Genomic DNA, 23,966 nt, shown 5'->3' on the forward strand with positions numbered 1-23,966 from the left:
AATGCAGGGGGCCTGGGTTTGATTCCTGGTCAGGGAACTAGATCCCACATGCTACAACTAAGAGTTTGCATGCCGCAACTAAAGATCCAGCATGCCGCAACGAAGATTCCGCATACGGCAACAAAGATCCCGTGTGCTGTAACTAAGACCCAGTGCAGCCAAATAAATAAACAAATATTAAAAAAAAAAAGAAAGAGGTAAGGGTTCCAAGAGAGGTATAAAGTGGTACAGAGCTCAGGGCAAAACAAGGAAGATCTCTAGGATGAGACAGTGTTTGCTTTGGATTTGGACCTGTGTTCCTGGGTAGGAATGAGGAACGTCCAGTGTGTGTGTGGGATTGCCAGGTGGGGAAGAATTTCCTCTAGCCCTCTCCCATTAAGAAAGGATGGATGATCAGATTAGCTAACTAGCACCTAAGCCCAGGAGAAGCGATCAGGACCATAGAAAGCCTTGGGGACCTCCAGCCGAGATCCTAGCTGCAGAGAGCATGTTGGGTGGGGGCCACTCAGAGGGGGATAAAGAGGGAACAGAAAGCTGGTAGCAGGGTCAGGGCATGGGGGTCAGACACCCCGTATCCAAATCCTGACATTCTAACACACTCTAGTTATGAGGCCATGAGCAAGTTACACATTTCTTTCTTTTTCTTTTTCCTTTTTAAAAAAAATCTTTCCCTGCTCTCCAGTGCATTTTCTTTTTTTTGTTTTTGTATGTCCTTTGTGCTATTTTTTTTCTTATTAGTCATCAGTTTAATACACATCAGTGAATACATGTCCATCCCAATCTCCCAATTCATCACACCACCCCCCCCACCCGCCGCTGCTTTCCCCCCTTGGTGTCCATACGTTTGTTCTCTACATCTGGTTACACAACACTTCTATCTCAGTTTCTTCATCTGAAGAATGGGAATGATAATAATGGCACGTCCCTCAGAGGCTTGCGCAAATTTAACATGCTAATCTGTATACAGTGTTTACTATGATGCCTGGCACACGGTAAGCACTCAGTATGAGCTCGCTATTGTTAGTTCTGTTATTGTAATCCCAGGGTACCTGACTGGTACCATGATTCAGGGAGGAATGGGGTCAGAAGAAAGAAGGCACATGTCGACTTCAGTCTACTTTCCTGGTAAACCTAAACCTGGCAGGGGTGGACTGGCTTGGGAAATAACACAGACCAGCTGCCCCCTCTCCTCCACCTTAGGTTTTGTCTTTGACAATTATTACATCTGCTTTTCAGGGCAAGTCTAGGAGAGAGAGGAGGAGGAGACAAAGGCTAGTGGGCTGCCAGTCCCCTGAAACTGGGCTAATAGAGAGACTGGTCGTCAGTCTGATTTTTGACATCTTCCTTCAAGGTTCTGTTGGAATTTCCCAGCTCTTGTCAATTAACCTCCCCAGCCCCTTGCATACTATGGATTTACTTTCCATATGTGTCCAGAGGCAGACACATCCTGCAGGGAGAATGCAGATGGGGTGGGAAGTCCTTTCTTGAACAGGTTAACGGCACAATGGAAGTATGCCTGGGGTGGGAGCTAGGAAGAAGGGAAACTAATGTGTACTGATAGGCACTCCTTCGCAGGACGCAGGAGGAGGCTGGGTGAAGGAGCTTGCCTGTCACCATCACACCAGCCCTGCAAGGGAAGTATTTATTACCCCCATTGTACACATGAAGAAACTTGCCCAAGGCCACAGCTAACCCACAGAGAAGGGAGTCCAACCCAGATCTATTCAACACCAAAAGTCATCCTCTTCCATTAGAGTCTGTGGGAGGCTTACAGGACTAAAACAAGTATCTTTACTGGTGCTTGAAAAATGACATTTTGAATGACATTTTATACAAAATCTGAGAAACTCCATTGATTCAAGAGCTGTAGGCTGGGCTGACCTGGCTTGGAAAAAGGAATATTCTATGGAAGGTACAGCTAATTCTGCTCATAGGTCACCTCCAATCCCCAGAAAAGTGCTGGGTGTTGGTCCTGTCTTTTGTCCAGGTAGAAGGCTGCAATTTGCTGTCATCAGCCAATCAATCTCCATCTGGATACAACTATTTTCAGTTACATTTTACTACCGATCATTTGCTCAGTGGCTTTCTGTCAAAGGGGAAGGGAATAGGTCAGAAGCACAAGGAGCTATTTCTGGGCTCTGGCCTTTGGGAAAGCAGCCTTGTCCTGTTTATACATCCTATCTCTAATTTGCCCAGCCTGACCACAGAAACATCATCCTCCAAGCCCAGGTAAATACAGGCTACCAAATACTCCCCAGTCAATGGCTATTAAGCAACCCAAGGAGCCCAGAACCCTATACTAGGCAACTGTGATAAATAAAGAAGGTTCTTGACCTTGGGCTGCTGAAGCAGATGTATATTCCCATCTGGGGGAGGAGGCCCCGAAGTGCAAGTTCTGAGCCCCTCTCTGGCATGACTCTTGGTTTAGTCACCCTTTCTAGCACTCATCCAGTTACACAACTAAATTGGGGTGTCAGCACCAGGATGAACCCTAGTTCATCTCCAAAGGGCAAGAGAAGGCAGAAGAAAGTTTCTTTCTTTTTTTTTTTTTTGATGTGGACCGTTTCTAAAGTCTTTATTGAATTTGTTATAATACTGCTTCTGTTTTAAGCTTTGGTTTTTTGGCCCAGAGGCACGTGGGATCTAAGCTCCCCTACCAGGGATCAAACCCGCACCCTCTGCATTGGAAGGTGAAGTCTTAACCACTGGACCACCAGGAAAGTCCCAGAAGAAAATTTCTTACTCAGTAATGAATAGCTGGATGAATCAGGTCTCTTTCAGAAAATGAAACCAAAGGGAAGAAGGCGCCTGTGTCTGGATCACCTTCAAAAGCTGGGTGTGAAAGGGGCCTGTGTCTGGATCACCTTTGTAAAGTTGGGTGTGAAAAGAATGATGCAGAGCAAAGGGCCGCAAGGAGAGGGAGGAAAGGAGGGAGAGGGAGAGAGAGGGAGAGAGGGGGAGAGAATAGGATGAGCCTAGTTGCTCTGTAGAGCCTAGGAATGAAATCAGTTGGAAGGGAGCCCCCAGGTCCCACATCCGAATGTGTCACCGCCAAGTGCCCAGAGGCCAAAAAGCCTGGCTCAGTCTGTCTAGAACTGGAATTTTTTCCAACCCTGAAGCCCCAGAATGAGAACAACCAGCTTCTCCTTCTTTTCCACCAGTTATTTCAGAGACTCTACTGGTAGAACCCCACCTTCAGCTCTGATTTCCAGTGTTGTTTTTGTTTAACATGGGTGAAAAAGTATAGAGATCTGAAAATAGGTAAAGTTGTACTGTAGAGTGGAAGAGAAAAATCTGAGAAGTGGCCCAAACCCTCACCAATAGCTCTGCAGCTAAGATGACGCCTTCACCAACTAGGATTGGAAGGGTGGGGTTCAAATGAAATAATTTATGTGAACTCATTGAGCTCAGCCTGGTCCCTTGGGACCAAATAAATGTATTTGCTCTTTCTCTATGGTAGATACTGTCCTTTGTGTGTGTATGGAGAGAGTGACCTCCATATTGAACTTATACCTTCTGTGACTGCCCCATGAGATTCATCACCTCCACTCCTACCATCCTAGTCCCAACCTTTCCTCCTAAATGGCCTTCCTGCTTTGACTCCTGCCTACTACAGTTTATTCTTTACACAGTAGCAAGAGTGATCTTTTAAAAAATATAAATTGTATCTTGTCACTTTTCTGTTTAAAACTCTTCAAATGCCCCCACTACACTTGAGTAGAATTTAAACACTTTACCATGGGTAACTGGGCCCTAAGATGACCTGCACCCTGCTGATTTCCTCTCCTATCACTCTTCCTATGGCCCACTTTGCTGCAGCCACCCTGACCTTTGTTTCTGAACTCACCAAGACTGTTCCCTCCTCAGGGCTTTTGTACTAGCTATTCCCTCTGCCTAGAATACCACCTGTTCTCCTTACTTGTCATGGAGGTCTTGTCTGACCGCCCAAACTAAATTAGCTCCGCCTCCCACCCCCCATCACTCTATTTCATTTGCTTCATAGCAAATGGTAATGATACAAACTCAGCCAGTCTTGTCTATTATTTGTTTACTTGTTTATTGTCTGTTTTCCCCGCAACAACACAGTCCCTGAAGGGCACTGTGTCTATCTGGTCTATCACTGAATCCCTAGGGCCAAGCAGAGCCTGGCACATAGTAGATCTCTAATATTCGTTGGATGAATGATCTTTTCAAACCCTAACAATCTGGTGAGGTCTGTGAGAAAACCGAAGGTCCCGTCAGATTCAGGATTAGAGTCCTGGTCTGTCCGAACACAGACTTCGTCTTCCTTCCCAGGGTACCTCGCCCCTTTCCACAGTTCCCCATCTCTCCCGACCTTTCTCACACACTTAATCCTCCTCTCCAGGGAGGGCAGGTCGGACTTCCAGTTCCTTCTCAGAGCCTCGTGCAGACCCTCAAAGTCCTCCCACATTTCGGGGGCTCAGAGACGCCGCCCTGTTCTCAAAACGGACCCCGCCGGGTGCACGCACCCCCCTCCCCGGGCCCCCAAACAGGGGCTGAGAAGAGCCCCGCAATGTTTACGGTAAAACGGGGCGGGCCCCAAAACCCACCGGCAGTAACGGTTCAGCGCCTTCACTCTGTCCCACTCCCTGGCTAGGGACCCCCCAGGGCCTAGTGGGGGCGAGTTGGAAGCTCCAGGCATCAAGGGCAATGAGGACATCCCGGGCCGAAGTGGGGATGGGCCGCCTTCGCGCAGCAGAACCTTTCTTCATCGGGCCTCGTTCGCCGGCCGGTCTGCTTTGGAAGAGACACCCCACTTAACCGTCCCCCGCTCGCACCCTCCCCGTCTCAGCCCTGTCTGCAGAGGCCCGCCTTCCTCCCCGTCCAGAGCCCAGGGGTTGCTGTGGCCGCAGCGTTCCGCCTCTCTCTGGGGGCCTCCCCAGGCGTGGACCTCTGAAGCTACCGACAGACAGCGTCTGGCTCTTCTGAGCTCCAGTGGGCGAGGGCCTGCAGGTTTCTTCCAGCTGGGGAGGACGCAGAGCGGAGGCGGAGGCAGAAGCACTTTCAGGCCCTAGGCCCGGCGGGCTGGGTCGGGTGAAGCGCGTCCATCATTCGCCATCCAGGGCGCGCGCGGCCCTCTTGGGACCTCGCCGGCGACCCGTAGCTCGGGCGCGCGCCTGTCGCAGCCCGCAGGAAGGAGGGGGTCCAGCCTGAGGCCCGGCCACCATGGAGATCCCCTCGGCCCAGGGCTGGCGTCTGGGGCCTTGGGGGCGGCCCTGACCGCCCTCCTCCCTGCCCGGCCTGGATCGCTGACCTGCCCCCCGCGGCATTCGGCCACCTCTGCGTCTCCGCCCTCCCCTGGCCGCGCTGCTGCCTGGGCGCGGCGGCGGCGGCGGCGGCGGCGGCGGCGCCCTGTTGAATGGGCTGTGAGGGCCCAGGTTTGAAGCGCTGGCGACCGCGGCCTCCAGGGGCGCAAGGCAGCAGCAGCGGTGGCGACCAAACGGGTGTTGGAGTTGGCAGCGGCCATGGAGGGCCTGGCTGGCTATGTATACAAGGCGGCCAGCGAGGGCAAGGTGCTGACTCTGGCCGCCTTGCTTCTCAACCGGTCTGAAAGCGACATCCGCTATCTGCTTGGCTATGTCAGCCAGCAGGGAGGGCAGCGCTCCACGCCCCTCATCATCGCAGCCCGCAATGGGCACGCCAAGGTGGTGCGCTTGCTGTTAGAACATTACCGGGTACAGACTCAGCAGACTGGCACTGTCCGCTTCGACGGGTAGGTACATCCCAACTCCAGCCTCCTCTCTAACGCGCGCGGACCCACCACTTTATGGGTCTTCCCCTCCCTCTCTCTCGCTTCATGGAGGTATCACTTCTCCCATTTTGTACCTCCTGACCTGCCTCATTAATGCCCACTTCATCTTCTAGGGCGAATACTCCATCCCATGTTTTGCTGCTCATCCTCATTGGCCCCTACCCCTTATTCCCTCTATAGGTAAATAGCCACACCCTCTGTCTTGATACCTAATAGGTATTCTGTATTCTTTACTAGATAGTTTGTGAAGAAGCAGTATGGAGGAGGTAGCAGCCTTTTCAGGTTTTCACTGTATCAGTACTGGGGTTGTAACCGAGATCAGAAATTAACGAGGTCAGCAATTAACGTTGAAGACCTTTGTTTGATGAGTTATTTGGCCACCCAATGTTTACCCCTTCACGTGAGTGTCCGATAAAGCCCCTTAGTGGGTTGTGGGACCTTAATGTCAAAATAAGCCCCTAGAACCAGCAGCAGTTGCAGCCTCTTGAGCGGTGGTCACGCAGCCAGGCTTCCCAAGACATGATTCTGACTCTTACACATTGCTGGGGGTAGATGTGTTGGCTGTGAAAATGGCACCGGACCTGGTGTAGGATGAGGTGATGCCATTGTTAAATTACATGTTATTCTGTGATGTTGTGGGGCAGCTTGATGATATACTGTTATTCCAGGTGGGGAGTTCAAAAATTCATATTGTCAGAGTTAAAACTTGCCCTTTAGGTTTAATTGTACATATTTTTGGGTATGATAGAGTTGAATGCAGAATTGTCAGGTTTGACGTTATCTTTTCTGTGCTGGATGGTTATAACCTGTTTTACAGATTACAACTGCATGAAGATGCATTAATTGTTTTTGTTGACTTGTGCCAGTACATAAGCTATTCTAGCATTTTCTTCTTTTGAGATAGATGTGGTCCTAGCATAAAGATACGTATCTTTAGTTTTGGTGATTGAAAACTGCTTGGTTAAAACCTGATGGAAAAAACAATTCCTCTTGAAGATGACTAGGGCATTGTTGAATTTTGGTTGATTCTTTTTGTAGGTTGAAATAATAAGAGCTTTTTCTTCTGTTTTAGATGACAGGAAAATATTTCAGGGTATTATATTTTACTGAAATGATAGCCCACGGGTGGTGGTTAACCTCTGGTACCACCTCTCTAGACGTTAAGGAGATGGTCTTTTTCATATTAATCAAAGATGGCAACCTGATTCTTGTTCGTTTTCTTTTACTAGCTTCTGTGTGCTTTCTGTAACTCCCTGCATTCCCACAGCCTTTTCTCTATGCAGAGGAGTGAAGTAGGATGACCCCTGAACTTCTAGCACCATTCCAGTTGTATAGGCACAAGCATCCATTGAGATAGGAATCTCTGCAGTAACAGCTGCTGGTTACACTGCTGCTAAGGAGCTTGCTGAGGCCTGTTTTGATTAGGAGAGAATAGTGGCGAGAAAATATAGTTTTCTAAAGCATTTGGAAAGGCTTTGCTTATCTTTCTTAACCATCAAAGAGAAAGGTGTTTTGCGGTGGCAATTAAGAGAACCTGAAATGGCTAGGAATGTAGCATTGAGCCTGTGTAGTGGCTTACCTTGCCCAGTATTTTGCACTGGCCAGTGAAATTAAAGGGTTCAATAAGCAAACATATTTTGAACACCTACTGTGTGCCAGGCTCTGTAGTAGGGATTGGGTGTGCAGAGATGAATGACATACTGTTCCCACTGCAGAGGAAGACAGTCTGTTGCCCTGGGCGGGGGCTGGAGGTGGGGCGTGGTGTGTGGCAGAGGTAAGAAATTGATGAAAATGAGTAAGTGTAGATGCCATGCCATTCAGGGTTATAGAAATCTTTTGGACTACTGAGGGAACACAGGGAGAGGAAGTGCTCAGCTTTGCCTGGGAGAATCAGGGAAGACTTCACAGCCGAGGTGATATTTGAGCTCAGTCTTAAAGGATAGTAGAGAGTGAAGAAGAGGGACGGCGGCATGGTGCTCTTGCAATGACAAATGTTTCAGTAAGGGGTTCAAGCCTGGGAAATTAAGAGAGATTGTGGGAGACTAGAGTGAGGTGGAGGCCAGATTTTGATGATCCTTGTGTAAAATGTCAAGAGTCAGATTGGTGAGACTGGAATTGCAAAGATTTCTATCATTTGAGATTTTGTGTGAGGCTTCTTCAATCTGTCTTTTTTTGTTTATGGATTATTACAGTTATGGATTTATTAGCTGCTCTGTCAAAGTAGTTTTGTTTTTTAACTTATTAAATGCCTATGATGGGCCTAGCCCTGTGCCACACAGATAATGTGGAAGATGTAGAAGAAAATGTAAAGTTTCTACTTTCGAGGAGCTTACAGATTAACAAAAGAGAAGAATTGAAATTCATGGCCACCTTTCTGCCCACTCACACCACTCTGTGAGATTATTTTGCAGTTTGTTCCAGTCATTTAGGCATTTCAGAAATAGATGAAGAGGGTGTTACTTGCAAATGTCATGATTTCACTTTACATTCATTCCAGACAGTGTGAAAATGTTAGTCTGAGTGAGGTGTTAATAATATGAAGCTCACTCACCCCTCAGGGACTGGCTTTTGAGAGGTACTTAGCCAACCCCCCTTCTTTAGATTCCACTGGTACTTGAGACCCATGGCCAGATAGGGACAAACAGGTTCTTTGTGGGCTGAAGTAGATTAGTGTTTCCTAATTTTCAGTAATTTATGTACCATCTTCACAATTTTTTGCCAAATCGTTCACCACCTATCCTGTTATTTGCCTAATATTAAAAAAAAGTCTCACTTCTTAGCTTCATCCTAAGCAACAGTATCTGTGGAATTATGGGGTTTGATATGGTACTCTGCGTGTGTGTGTGTGTGTGAGAGAGAGAGAGAGAGAGAGAGAGAGAGAGAGAGAGAAAGAGAGAGAGGGATAGAGAGACACATAGACATTAAAATAACTTATTTAAATAAGCCTATACTCTGCCTAAAAACATCTAGAATACCTTAGAAAACTAAAGTATATTCATAATAGAGCCTCAAAAGAGGGACGGTGCCACCCACCTAGATTAAGCCCGATGCTGATATTTGAGTCCTTGTACATATTTTTAGGAGTAACATTTGAGATTATTTTATTTATGGCTTACTGTGTAACGACCAAAATTGACATAGACGAGTGGATAAGAAGAAAAACTGGGACTTCCCTGGTGGCGCAGTGGTTAAGAACCCGCCTGCCAATGCAGGGGGACACAGGTTTGATCCCTGGTCTGGGAAGAACTCACATGCCGCGCAGCAATTAAGACCGTGCGCCACAGCTACTGAGCCTGCGCTCTAGAGCCCTTGAGCCACAACTACTGAAGCCCGCGCACCTAGAGCTCCGCAACGAGAAGCCACCGCAATGAGAAGCCCACACACCGCAACAAGAATAGCCCCTGCTCACCACAACTAGAGAAAGCCTGTGCGCAGTAGTGAAGACCCAACGCAGCCAAAAATAATAATAAATAAATAAATTTTAAAAAAAAGAACGGGAATTTTTATTTCATTTAAAAAAAAATGAACGGGAATGAAAGAAGAACCTTTAGTTGGAGTATGGGAAGCTGTTAAGAATGTTATAGAAATGGAACATAACAAAGGGGAGGTGTCATGTGACCTTGGAGTTCTGTGCTGGTTTGAGTTCTGAGGGCCTGACTGCTGTGTGCCAGAGTTTGTGGGGAACTCTAGTCCTAGAAGAAGTTTGCTGACATGGATGGGAAGGAGAACAGGACCTCTGGGAATTCTGAGGCTTTTTGTTGAGTACTCTTTTAAAGTCAGTTCTAGTACTAATACTTCTAATAAATGTCCAGGTAGAGGAAAGGTGTAAGGGGCACATCGTCATTTGGCTTCATTTAGAAAGTCATTTCCAGTGTATATTTCAAGGAACTACATAAGATCTGATAAATGATTTTAAGGACTTTGTTTAAAATAAAGTGCTGTCAGTTACATTTAATGAATTTTTATTTCTATTTCAAATGCTTGAACTAGACATTTTTATTTCAGATCGAACCAGGAAATACATGAGTTTAGTTTTGTGATCAGAAATGTTATCTTTTATTGTGAAATGTTTCCATCATCTGATGCATACATTTTGTTTAAAAGGTGAATATCAGATTAAAGTTTGATTTTTTTTTTTTTTTTTGGCTGCGTTGAGTCTTTGTTGCTGTGCATGGGCTTTCTCTAGTTGCGGTGAGCCCGGGCCACTCTTCGTTGCAGCGCGTGTGCTTCTCATTGCGGTGGCTTCTTGTTGCAGAGCGTGGGCTCTAGGTGCACAGGCTTCAGTAGTTGCAGTACATGGGCTCCGTAGTTGTAGCTTGCAGGCTCTAGAGCGCAGGCTCAGTATTTGTGGTGCACGGGCTTAGTTGCTCTGCAGCATGTGGGATCTTCCCTGGACCAGGGATCGAACCGGTGCCCCCTGCATTGGCGGGTGGATTCTTATCCACTGAACCACCAGGGAAGTCCCAAGTTTCTTCATTTTTAAGATGAAATACATAATAGCTAGTTTGCATTGCAATTTTAGACTCAATCTAGAAAGATCGTTTTATAGTGCTTCTCCCATAGGCATTAAGTAAATATTGCATTAATTTGATTATATTTTTATTTATTTTCTGTTCATTTTGTTATAAATGTGTTTGGCATTTTGTTTTGAGGCAGTATATGGCTATAATTTTAGCTGTATTTTATGGACAAAAAATGTCATAGATGTTAGGATTATAATTCCCTTTAATCTGTTTAATGTTTTTATTTAGATGTAGAAATGTAAAAATCACTAAGGCTAATGTTTCTGAAGGATTAGTCATTCTGTAACATTCTACAGTGAATATTTTGTCATAAACTATTTAAAAAATTTTACTTGTCTCAATAAAAATAGATAATTGAAACTTTTTTTAGGCTCCTGTCACATCACCATAGGGAAAATGGAAATTATTAGATTACACCAGGAAAAGTATTAAACGATTATAAAAACCAAGTGAAGTATATACTTGTAATTTAATTTTTACTCATGTCATTAGTTCTGGGAAATTTGAGGCCAGCAAAAAATTTTTTTAATTACTTTTGTCTCTTTTTTTCCCATCTTTAAAATGGGGGTCCTATTTATCTTATATGGTTATTGCAAGAGTTAAAGATAATGTATGTGAATGCCTATTTTAATGTAACATTTCTTGAGTTTTTACTTAGTTTATGTTCATGTTCTTGGCAAATAATATTCTTAAGGCGTGCAAGGAAACTTTGTAACTATGTAAATATAACTATATGTTAACTATGTATTGATTTTTTGGATAGATTATATTAAGAAGTTTTTTTAAAAAAAGCTTTTAAAATTGAAACATGTTTGAACAAGGACATGTATTGTTTCCTTACATTTGATGCATTATATAGTTTCCAAAGTACTTTTGTATTTTTAATCTCATGTAAGCCTTTTAGTTATATGTCTTTAAAATGGGTGTAATAATAGTATTTACCTTATAGGATTATTGGGAGAAGGTTATTATGAGAATTAAATAAGATATACTATATATTAAGCACTTAATACAGTGCTTGGCACATGGAAATTATTTATTAGCTATTTGTGTTTATTTAAACTTTTTCTTTAAATTGATTTAGAAGTTAAATTATAGTAGTAATGTAGTGCCTCTTTTTTTTTTCTTTTTTTTGTGGTATGCGGGCCTCTCAGTGTTGTGGCCTCTCCCGTTGCGGAGCACAGGCTCTGGACACGCAGGCTCAGCGGCCATGGCTCACGGGCCCAGCCGCTCCGCGGCATGTGGGATCTTCCCGGACTGGGGCTCGAACCCGTGTCCCCTGCATCGGCAGGCAGACTCTCAACCACTGCGCTACCAGGGAAGCCATGCATTTTTTTTTAAATTAATTAATTTATTTTTGGCTGTGTTGCGTCTTTGTTGCTGCGTGTGGGCTTTCTTTAGTTGCGGTGAGCAGGGGCTACTCTTGGTTGCGGCACGCGGGCTTCTTATTGCGGTGGCTTCTCTTATTGCGGAGCACAGGCTCTAGGCACACAGGCTTCAGTAGTTGTGGCGTGTGGGCTCAGCAGTTGTGGCTTGCAGGCTCTAGAGCGCAGGCTCAGTAGTTGTGGTGCACGGGCTTAGGTGCTCCGCGGCATGTGGGATCTTCCCGGACCAGGGCTCGAACCCGTGTCCCCTGCACTGGTGGGAGGGTTCTTAACTGCTGTGCCACCAGGGAAGTCCCCCTTTGCATTTCTATATAAATTTTAGAATTGGCTTGTCAATATCTACACATATGTGGATGCATGCACACATTTGTGCATGTGCACACACACACATCCCTGCTGGGATTTTGTTTCGGATTGCATTGAATCTGTAGATTATTTTGGGGGAGAACTGACATCTTAACATTATTGAATCTCCTAAACAATAAACATGGAATATTTCTCCATTTCTTTAGGTCTTTATCTCAGGAATGTTTTGTAATTTTCAATGTAGAAGTCTTGTACATTTTTCATTAGATTTAGTATCAGATATTGGTATTTTCTGATGCTGTTGAAAATTTTATTTTTTTGACAGTGAAAGAAAACTTTTTTGAACTTTGTGTTTATAATCATGACAATAAAAAATGTAATAAGTGAATTTTCATTAAACTGAATTGTTTGCAAAAGGTACAGTTGGCAACCACTAAAACATTTCAACTGATGTAATGTCTTATTTTCTTGATTCATTCTTTAGTTTAAAAAATCAATTAACGATTAAATGACATTAAAAAGATGAAATTTTAAAAAGAAACTTCAGAAGTCTCAAATTTATTTTGAGGTATGTCTTTCATACAGTAAAATGTACAAATCTTTCATGTACAGTTTGATGAGTTTTTTCCCCTAAATGTCCACCCATGTAGCCACTACCCAGATCAAAATATAGTACATTTCTAGTAGCTTTAAGCCTCATCCGAGTGAATCCTACACCCTCCCCCATAGGTCACCCCATAGGTCACTGTTACCGGGAATGCTTTTGCTTATAAACATTTTGCGTCATTATTTGAAACGGAAGAAGTAATTGCTTGCATGTTTATAAAGTGCGTCTTTTATTTTCAGCAGAAGTGATAGATGGTATTGATAATTGTGGTTAAACTATGGTATTTATATTAATCCAGGTGGATTGTACTCTTTTTCACTTCAAGGGAGATAGAATTTGACCTGTGTTATAAGGTTGTACCATGCATGTTGGGGCAGTAATTGTTTCTTTCTCACTGCTGTAGTAGAGTATAATACTTACTAGCTTAGATAATCTTAGGGAAAAATTATCTGCTTAAATACTTTTCTTCCTAAAGCAGTTTCTAACACAATGTTAATGCAGAGATTGGGGTGGCTTTCTCACTGATGTACTCAATGAAACTGTGGTACCTAGGGGGTGCTGGGAGGAACATGCTGTGCTCCTAAGAGCCAGTGAATCAGCTTGGTGGTCAAGAAGTTACAAAACTCCATACATTTCCTCTTTGTTTTCTGAAATTTATTTACTTTTGCTAGTAGCAAGTCAGTGATTCGTGTTTTCTTCTTTTTTTAGTTTTTATACTTTGGTAATAACAACAGTCGCTAACATTTATTGAGCTCATACTAGGTACAAGTACTATGCAAAGTGCTTTACTTAAATTACCTGATTTTATTTTCAGCCAAACTAATGTTTTCCTAACGCTCTGTAGATTGAGGTTTTGGGTCAGTGTAAATGAATACATCCTTTAAATTTACGTTAGGGCAGGTAACCTCCATTTTCTAACTGTTCATTCTTTTCATGAATAGGTATGTCATTGATGGTGCCACCGCTCTTTGGTGTGCAGCAGGGGCAGGACATTTTGAAGTTGTTAAGCTTCTAGTCAGTCATGGAGCCAACGTGAACCATACCACAGTAACTAACTCAACCCCGCTACGGGCAGCATGCTTTGATGGCAGATTGGACATTGTGAAATACTTGGTTGAAAATAATGCCAACATCAGCATTGCCAACAAGTATGACAACACCTGCCTAATGATTGCAGCCTATAAAGGACACACTGATGTGGTCAGATACCTTTTAGAACAACGTGCTGATCCAAATGCTAAAGCACATTGTGGAGCCACAGCACTGCACTTTGCAGCTGAAGCTGGGCACATAGATATTGTGAAGGAGCTGATAAAATGGCGTGCTGCTATAGTAGTGAACGGCCATGGGATGACGCCATTAAAAGTAGCTGCTGAAAGCTGTAAAGCTGCTGTTGTCGAACTGTTGCTCTCTCATGCTGATTGTGACCGAAGAAGTCGGATTGAAGCTTTGGAGCTCTTGGGTGCCTCCTTTGCAAATGACCGTGAGAACTATGACATCATGAAGACATACCACTATTTATATTTAGCTATGTTGGAGAGGTTTCAAGATGGTGATAACATTCTTGAGAAAGAGGTTCTCCCACCAATCCATGCCTATGGGAATAGAACTGAGTGTAGAAATCCTCAGGAACTGGAATCCATTCGGCAAGACAGAGATGCTCTTCATATGGAAGGCCTTATAGTTCGGGAACGGATTTTAGGTGCCGACAACATTGATGTTTCCCATCCCATCATTTACAGGGGAGCCGTTTATGCAGATAACATGGAGTTCGAACAGTGTATCAAGTTGTGGCTTCATGCCCTGCACCTCAGACAGAAAGGTAACAGGAACACCCATAAGGATCTTCTTCGATTTGCCCAAGTTTTTTCACAGATGATACATTTGAATGAAACTGTGAAGGCCCCAGACATAGAATGTGTTTTGAGATGCAGTGTTGTGGAAATAGAACAAAGTATGAACAGAGTAAAAAATATTCCAGATGCTGACGTCCACAGTGCTATGGACAATTATGAATGTAATCTCTATACTTTTCTGTATTTAGTGTGCATTTCCACCAAAACGCAGTGCAGTGAAGAAGATCAGTGCAAAATTAACAAGCAGATCTACAACCTGATTCACCTTGATCCCAGAACTCGTGAAGGTTTCACCTTGCTGCATCTAGCTGTCAACTCGAATACCCCAGTTGATGATTTCCACACCAATGATGTCTGCAGCTTTCCAAACGCGCTTGTCACAAAGCTCCTGCTGGACTGTGGTGCTGAGGTGAATGCTGTGGACAATGAAGGGAACAGTGCCCTTCACATTATCGTTCAGTACAACAGGCCCATCAGTGATTTTTTGACCTTGCACTCTATCATCATTAGCCTAGTTGAAGCTGGCGCTCACACCGACATGACAAATAAACAGAATAAGACTCCGCTAGACAAAAGTACAACTGGGGTGTCAGAAATACTACTTAAAACTCAAATGAAGATGAGTCTCAAGTGCCTGGCCGCCCGGGCAGTTCGGGCTAATGACATTAACTACCAAGACCAGATCCCCAGAACTCTTGAAGAGTTTGTTGGATTTCATTAAGTGACTGGATATGTAAAATCATTTAATGTGGTGCTAAAAAGTAAAGGACTTTAATCACAGACAATAGAATTATGTGTTCATAAAATGTGCTTTTCTTTCCACTACCCTTCCTCCCTACTCATCCTTCCTTAGTTTTGTATTTGGTCTTCTTGCCTCATATGGTTACTGATTTCAAATACACTTTAAACAAAACCACATTGTTTAGGTGTAACTATAATCTAAGGTGTTTGGATATTGGTCACTTAACTATTTTTCTTTTTTTTAAGGAATGAATATAAAATATTTTGTTTATGTAACAAGGGCCCTTATGATTTGAAGTTGATAATGTTTAAAAAAAAACTGCCTAGAAAAGTATTTCTGTTAAGCCTGTGTCAGCATGTTATTCTCTGCAGCAGTTTTGAGGATCATGAAGAAAAACAACGAAAAGGAACGTTAAAAGTAATGGAATATCTAGATGTTCTGCACATGCCAAACTGCTCTAGGTAGTTTTCACTCTTCCATTATTTATGTGAAGAGATCAACGCATTATAACGTCAGGAGGATTTTGAAAAATATAACTGCAGATTAATCTGAAAAATGTGCTAACTTAATAATAGTTACAAATTTATAAAGTTAAATCCATTGAAATTGTTGAATTATGCTGGGTGGTACATATACAGCAGTAAATCTTAAAGCAACTTTTCAGAGAATATTGATGGACTATTTGCCTTTGGGCTTGGACTCTAAAATGTGTGGAAGTCTCTGTTTTAATGTAATTAATCTAAATTGCAGCAGTCTGCATTTGACTCAGCTCACAGACATGTAAAAATTATGAATGCTGTGTTCTCTCTTAGGAAACAAATTGTCACAATATAGTTATATGTTCTTCTTTTGTCCCCTTCTCCCTTTCCTCTTGTGCGGTATCTTTTAAAATTGGAAACTACTTTTCCAGAGGGCATTATTTGTGCCTCCCTAAGAAGGTTTTTATGACAGATGAAAAGGAACTGGGATATTTTTAATTTTTTCACTTTATTCAGTCTGTGACAAGTAGAAAAATCGCTAGTGTGGTATAGGAAATTAAATGTTTTTGATAATAAAAATAATTCTCAATGCCATTTGGAAAGATATTTCTGCCTGAGGGCAGCAAATTTTGGAACCACAAAATGTCGCTTATTCCGACAGGCTGTACAGAGGTCTTTATGGGTTTTGTTTGTTTGTTTGTTTTGTTTTAATGGCAACATTGTAAACTGTCAAAAGAATATTCTGTGATTATCTTTTAAGCATCACAGAAATTCAAGTAAAGGGTACACACCTATTTCTTTCAATGTTAAAAATGATAAAGAAAATAAAATTAGCTATATCTGTATTTTTCTCTCTAGTGCCAAGTGAATGCCTTAGCTACTCATAGTGCATGGTACTGTAAGTGAAGACCTGCAGCTTTTTTTCTTTAATGAAAAGCATTATAATGATGCAGCAACATCAGATATAAACTAAAAAACAACAACAACAAAAACCACTGGTAAGGTTTCAGTTAACATTTTATGTATGGATATTGCTTTGTGAAGTGTAAGAAAAAGGTTGCAGCCAGATCAGTATAAAACATAATGACTAAGCCAAAATCAGCACCTAGGACCTTAAATAAAATAGGTACCCCACGAAATGAAACACTCTGAAGGATAGGAGGGAATGGATGGGGGTACTTTAAAAACTTCTTCCCCCAAGAACGCAAGATAATTTTACTGTGCTGTAGTTATACTTCACGTGTCTTCTTGCTTGGGTTAGGAATGTTTTGATGGTAAATTCTGTCATAGTAATATATTTCTGTTTTCCTAACCTGAGATTTTTACAAGGAAGGTTTTTTAGGATGGTCTAAAGGGAGGTATTTGAATGAGCCCTAATTTGAAAATTACTGGCCTTGATCTTCCTGGTGTGAATCAGGGAACTACTATACCTTGCTCTTGGCAACTCTCATGAAAGAGAAAATGCTCATCCTCCAGGTGAGTGAATCACGCCTTTTTCACAGCTCAGATCAGACCCTGTATTTTTCAGACTTCAAGGCCTGTTTATTTGACAGTCTGAGGAATAGCTATGATACTTGGTATTTACTTGGTTCCATTTTTTTTTTTTTTTTTGCGGTACGCGGGCCTCTCACTGTTGTGGCCTCTCCCGTTGCGGAGCACAGGCTCCGGACGCGTAGGCTCAGCGGCCATGGCTCATGGGCCCAGCCGCTCCGCGGCATGTGGGATCTTCCCGGACCGGAGCACGAACCTATGTCCCCTGCATCGGCAGGCGGACTCTCAACCACTGTGCCACCAGGGAAGCCCTTGGTTCCATTATTAATGCATATGATTTTTAAACATCAAAACTTAAAATATCAGATAATGTTGCATGTTTTAAAAACCATTTCATCCCTTTGGCTACCCAGGACGAGAACTATTTTAGATATTACTTACTTATAAAACGAGGATAATGATTATCTGTACATATTCGGACATCAAAATTTAATGACACTCAGTGTTTTTGAGAAGGGAGGACTAAATGCTGGAGAGAGTAAAACTGCTGATTGAAATGCTGACAAAGCTGGAGAAAAAATCTGAAGACAGTGGAATGGACTATGAACTTTGCTAATGGTAACCGAGATTTTTTTTTTTAAACTATGGTATAGCGGTACATTGTGCACTATATTGCTAAGGATCTAATTCTGTCTTGTGAAACGAATCCAAATATGTATTGTGAAACACCTGTATAAAACCATTCTTGAAACAAGTGATTACATGCCTGTTTCTTTTTTTTTGGTAGAATTATTTTAAAATCTGTTTAGCCAAACCCTTCCCAAACTTAAGTTTTGTTTTGTTTTGTTTTTTTTTAAGAAAATAAATAAGAAAGGTGATAGTTCTGTATCTCAGCTCTCTGAGAACTCTGGGCTGTTGCCATTTTTTAGCCACTTTTGTCATTTTGTGTTTATTATTGGTAGAATTATGCTTTAGATTGTATGTCTTCCTTGATAACATTACAAATTCAATCAAAACTTCTTGGTCTTGCTCAGTAATTGTCATATAAATTTAGTTAACTAGAGGCCCAAGTGGATGAATGCCTGGGCAAACCATGTGAACCCTTGGGTGGGTTTTGCACTTAAGAGTTGGTAAAATTGAACTCTTGAGTTTAGGTAACTATTTAAGTCAAGGAATGGGCAGCAAATCCATCCTTCAACTGATCAGAGAGGACATTTTGACATAAGAACTCTGACACAACGTTGTTTTCAGTCTACCCCGGATTGCTCTCTATTAGGCCACAGTCCAGCTACCTTCAGGTTCAAACAAACAAACCAAAAAGCAAACTTTGGTCTTGCTTGTTTCTGGGAAGGGTTTTACTGCGTTACCCTGATCATTGATTAATAACTGTAATCATGAGAAACTTAGGCACGATAGCACTGTTTGAAGTAAAATGTGATGTGGGGGCAGCAGCTCCGTGAGTGTCAGCTCTGCATTTGGCAAGTGGTTTTGAAAATCAGAATCCCAAGGAACAGTACCCTGTCACTAGCCTCCATCTCAGTTGAGGCAGCCACTTGAGGAATAAGGCCACTTTAGGTTATTCAAGCAGAAGCATTTCGTTCTGGGGGAATGGGGCAGGGTGAGGAATGAGTTGCTGGACCTTGGATTAGTTTGCTGGTTTTAGAAGCAGCCAGTGATGGAACTAGAGAGTAGATGGATAAAAGTATAAAGCACTTGCTTTTGTGGTAGGTTTTCTGTGCTTTTATGGTAAAATGTTTTAAATGCTCCTTTTCAGGCTAGCCAGATGTATCAGTGTACAGATGACTATTCCGTTTCCCTCACTGACTATACTATAACATTAAAACGGGTTAAAGAAAACAAACCTCTGCCTTTTGCTCTATGAAAAGTTATTAGTCCATAAGATTCTAAGCTGTGTGTTGACTCCGACTCTGAAAATGCACAGCCCTGCTCTGGATACCTTCTCTGGAAAGTAGAGAGCTCCTAATGTGTATGGTACATTGCCGAGCTCTCTCATACATTCCTGGCAGACTTGCCCAAATCTTCAGATGGGCTGGGTTGTACAGTACCTTCTCCAAATACGGGATCTGAAACAAATACTACATGGATAGTGGTGATATATTAATTTTCAAAACTGTAAAGTAAATGTGGTCTCTAGTCCTAGGTTTGTGGTGTGTTCGTTTGTGTTAACATATAGGAAAGGGACACCGACTTGATGGCTATGGGGAGTGTACCTTGATGTGTGTGCAGGGGTGAGAAGTGCTAAATTGTTAACGGTTTTTCATTTAGGGGTGAGTCATGTGGTGAGTGGCCTAATCAGAAAAATGAAGGAGCAAAGATGTAAGCTTCATCCAAGCAATGCACAAGGTTTTGTAACTTTTTTTTTATCAGGTGTTGTAAAATTTGTGCATGGCCTTTTTTTGTTGTTGCTTAGTAACTGGTAGATGAGAAAAGATGAGGGAAAATAACCTCAGCTTTGCTAACCAATCAAGTGTATAGCTGGGGAGTAAACTCTGACTGGCTTAACGTGTTGAAAGATCCTATCCTTTATGATATTCACCCCATCCTGCAATCTTCCACGTAGAGGAATTACATTGTTGTATTCTAGTAATTCACTGTGATTTATAACAAACCAGTGATGTCATTCTATTGTGCACTTTTGTCAAACCATTTACATGACTTTAATAAACATAGTGAACTTGCTGACTGCACCAGAGGCCTGTTAGTGATTTATATATTGCATGACATTTTCTATTTGAGTTTGACATGTAGAATCATTTTTAATTTCGTGGTAACTGACAGTCCTAATAGCCCAGCTAATTTGAAACTAACAATATTGCTGTGTAATAGGAAAAAATGGTGTTTGTGTTCAGTAAATGTTTGAAAAAAAAAACTGCCTTGAAGTGTGTGTCTTTATTGTTCAGTGTTGAGATGATCTTTTGTTGAATTCATTTTTAAAAAGTTGTGAAAGTTACATACATGTGCATGGGGAAAAAAATTCAGAGAGTTAAGAAAAATTCAAATAGTAAAAAAAAAAGTTACTTTTTCATCTCTCTCTGCCTGCCATTTGGACTCTTCAGAGGGTACTCACTAGTTTTTTGAGTAGCTTCCCAGAATTTTATGTGTATATATGTGTATTTTCTCCTTTTTGTTTTTTTTCTTTAATGCAAATGGACTTTTAACTTTCCTATGCTATTCTGCATCTTGTTTTCATTTAATATATCTTGGACTTTTTATTTTGGTATGTATAGATTTTTTAAAAAACAATTTTATAGCATTTAATTCTATGGATGGACTTAAAATTTATTTAACCAGGCCTTAGTGTTGGATTTTTAGGTTTTCAGTTTACTGATATTCCAAATACTGCTTCAGTGAACAAGCTTATATACTGTATTCAGAGAACAAATTCATTTCTAGCTCTGGAACTTCTGGTTTAGTGACTGAGTGTTTAAAATCTTGACAGAGGTGATCCAGTTGCCTTCCGTCTCCCTACATCCTTATTGACATCAAATATTATCTAATCATTTAGTTTTTGCCAAGATGATGGAAATGGAAAATATTTCATGGTTCTGATTTGTGTTCCTTTATTATGAATGAGGTTGACATATATTTACTGACCTTTTTTCTTTCGTTTGCTTTTGGGTTGTGGTCTTTTTCTTGCTACGTGTTAGAAATTCTTTGCAAATTTAAGGAAATTTTCTGTCGTGTCACAGTTTGTAGTTTGTTTTTTGACTTTTAGTAGTTTTTATATCTACTGAATTTTGTATCTTGTCAAGTTGTCTCCATTCCAAGTTCACATATCTTTTTTACCCATGTTCTCTTCTAGTGCTTTTATGGCTTTTCCCTCCCACTTCTCTCTCCCCTCCCCCCCTTTGCTTTTCCTCTTTCTTCTCCACATTCTTTCCTTCTCGTCTTCTTTGGTTTAAATCTTTTATCTACCTGGAATTTATTTTGATTAAGGATCCAGCTAGCCAAGAACTCTCTTATTTTCCACTGATATGAATCATAAAGTAAATTCCCATAAAGTAATTGGATCTGTTTCTGGGTTCTCTCTTCTATTCTGTAGACCTGGCAGTGTGGTGGAACCCTGAGGAATACTGTCTGGGTTCTTTCCATCACTTACTAGCTCTGTGACCTCGATCCAAGTCGCAGTTTCTGTACATTGGGACAATAATATTACCTAGGTTGTGATGAGCAAGTGAGAGAATTAAAACGCTTAATGTAGTGCTTAAAACAGTGAAGTGCCTGCTAAACGTTAAGTATTAATAAAAGTGGGCCTGATGTTTCATTTGTCTTTTTTCTCTAACCAGAAAGTTTATTTTTAATAAAGCTCTTGCAAATATCTTCCTTTTTTTTTTTTTATCATTAGTTTGTTTGTTTATATTGTAGAGAGGAGCCTTTCTTCCACTGTATATACTTCTAAATGTTCATGTTTTGATATAGGCATTTTAATGGATTTCCCTTTTTTTTTTTTTTTCGGTGCGCGGGCCTCTCACTGCTGTGGCCTCTCCCGTTGCGGAGCACAGGCTCCGGACGCGCAGGCTCAGCGGCCATGGCTCACGGGCCCAGCCGCTCCGCGGCATGTGGGATCCTCCCAGACCGGGGCACGAACCCGCGTCCCCTGCATCGGCAGGCGGACTCTCAACCACTGCGCCACCAGGCAAGCCCTCCCTTTTAAAAAAATTTTTTTTTCATTTGCTTCATTTGGATGCCCCAGATACACTAATCATCGTTCACAGGTAATGATGCTTTTGCCTTCTCATTTCCAGTATTCATACCTCATATTTCTTTCTTTTACCTAATTACAATAGTTAAGATTACCAGAAGGGTATTAAAGGGTGGTACTGGAGCACATCCTCCGCACATGTTTGCATTCAAATTTAGATTTAGTGAGTCCCTTTGTAGAGATCTGAAAAAATCATTTAGGGCAACTCTGTCACTTCATAGTTGAGGATACAGGCTCACAAAGAAGCGACTCGGCCATCCAAGGTTGCACAAGGACCAAGTGTCAGAGCCTGAGGTAGGCTCTGAGTTTACTGACCCGCTGAACAGTGCTCTTTCACTGTAAGACTCTCACACCAGTACCAGAGAAGCTCATCTTAGCATTTCTGCCAGATCTGTGCCTGGCAAAAATATCTGACTGGACTGCAGAAATCATCCAAATTCTAAATCATCTTTTTTTTTTTTTTCCTGTATTTCAAGTAATGTCTGCTGTATTAAAGTAACAGATGTCCAGACAAAAGAAAATGCTGGCAGTAATATATTTCATCAGATACCTGATCTAGAAAATTTCAGTATGAGATGCAAATTTCAGGTAGCTCACAAAAGCTTAGCTTTTTGGCAAGCTTAGACAAAATTATATATTCTAATTTGCCTGTGATTTGTAAATTTGGTTTGCTCAGTTCATCCGGAGAACAGAACTGGGGTTTGCTCTGGCCTCAACCAGTAGGAAGAAACAGTTGGAAATTCCTGTTTATCGAGCACCTACTGTGTGTCGGGCACTATATCAGGGATGTGAATACAAAAAATAAGAATCATGGTCCCTGTCCTTGATAAGCTTGTTGTCCAGCTAGATGTCTCTATTTGAAATCTGATTTTCTATTTTATCCTCAAATTTTAATTTTGAAAGTTTAAGATGTTACTTTTGAACACTGGCTTGGGCCATTTTCTGAAAACATTTCAGAAAACTTTACCATCATCATTTTTAATATAGTACCAGGGAGACAGGAACAAAGAACATGCACAACTGATTAGAAAGGATGAGTCCTTAAGGAATGGTGCCCCCATCTGCTTAAAAAAAATATTTTTCTGCTCATACCCTACTTTGAGTCTTGTGAGTCTGCTAGGTACATTTTAGCCTATATCTTATTGAAGTTTCAGAGGCCAGGTGCCAGGCTTGTAATCCTCCCTTCAAGCTACACCAGCAAAGCTCCTACGTTCCGGTTTCAGTTTTTGTTTGGAACATGCTGTCCTACTTTAGTGTGATGTCAAAGCTAACGGAACAGACAGTGACACAGAAGCACTCTGCAGATTTAATGTGGGCGATTAAGCTTGACTGTCCTCTGATAGGGATCTAGTTGACATTAATAGTAATATAAGGATAATTTGGGGGGATTTTTTTTTAAAGGTAAGAAGTAGTGCAGAATAAAGGGCAACGTGACATTAGCTAAAGGTAAAAACAAAGGTCAGTGTGGTGAAGACAGGACCATTCACTACTAATGGCTGTATTAAGTCAATCACCCAAGGCATATCTGGTGGAGAAACTTGGCCACTTCATGTTTGGGGTGAGGTGTGGTTGCAGTGAGTCATATGCCAGAAAAGAAGCATGATTAAGCCAGCTTCTTCGATTACAGGCTGCCTGGCATCTTAGGGCTTAAAGCCAAGGGTCTCGTGTCTTATTTTGGGAGAGTATGGATGCTAAAAGCTCTTGAATACTGATGGAGACAGCAACTTGTCTTTTATAGACCTCCAGGAAAGGTCTCAGAGAAGCTCTCCCACATTTCCTGGGAAAGAATTATTCTCCTCTCTCTCTGTGTTGTGTTTGTATTAGCCCCCTTCACCTGATACCCATCTCGTTAAGAAGTACCACCTTTCTTAACAAAAGGAAGGCCCAGAAACTCCACTGTTGGCACTGGAAGGACACCCCTTGGGGGGTTTTTACCGATGACTGCTGCCACCAAGATAGGCTAAAGGGCAGCTGAGAAAGGCCATGCTGTAAGAAAACTGATGTTGAAGTCTAGAGAATAACAAAATCTTACGGCTCTAGATTTCTGGTTCTATAATTTTAATGTGCTTAAAATTACCTCA

General features: G+C 41.9%; 1 protein-coding gene across 1 annotated transcript; it reads left to right on the forward strand.

Annotated features, from left to right (window-relative positions):
• The first annotated feature begins 4,857 nt into the window (after positions 1-4,857).
• Positions 4,858-20,119, forward strand: FEM1B (fem-1 homolog B). Its single transcript, XM_082838982.1, has 2 exons — positions 4,858-5,734; positions 13,536-20,119. The coding sequence occupies exons 1-2, from the start codon at positions 5,487-5,489 to the stop codon at positions 15,169-15,171; spliced, it is 1,884 nt and encodes a 627-aa protein (XP_082695108.1). The 5' UTR covers positions 4,858-5,486; the 3' UTR covers positions 15,172-20,119.
• Positions 20,120-23,966: the final 3,847 nt, after the last annotated feature.

The sequence above is a fragment of the Leucopleurus acutus genome, assembly GCF_964270905.1.
Source record: "Leucopleurus acutus genome assembly, chromosome: 1".
In the NCBI taxonomy this organism is placed as follows: domain Eukaryota; kingdom Metazoa; phylum Chordata; class Mammalia; order Artiodactyla; family Delphinidae; genus Leucopleurus; species Leucopleurus acutus.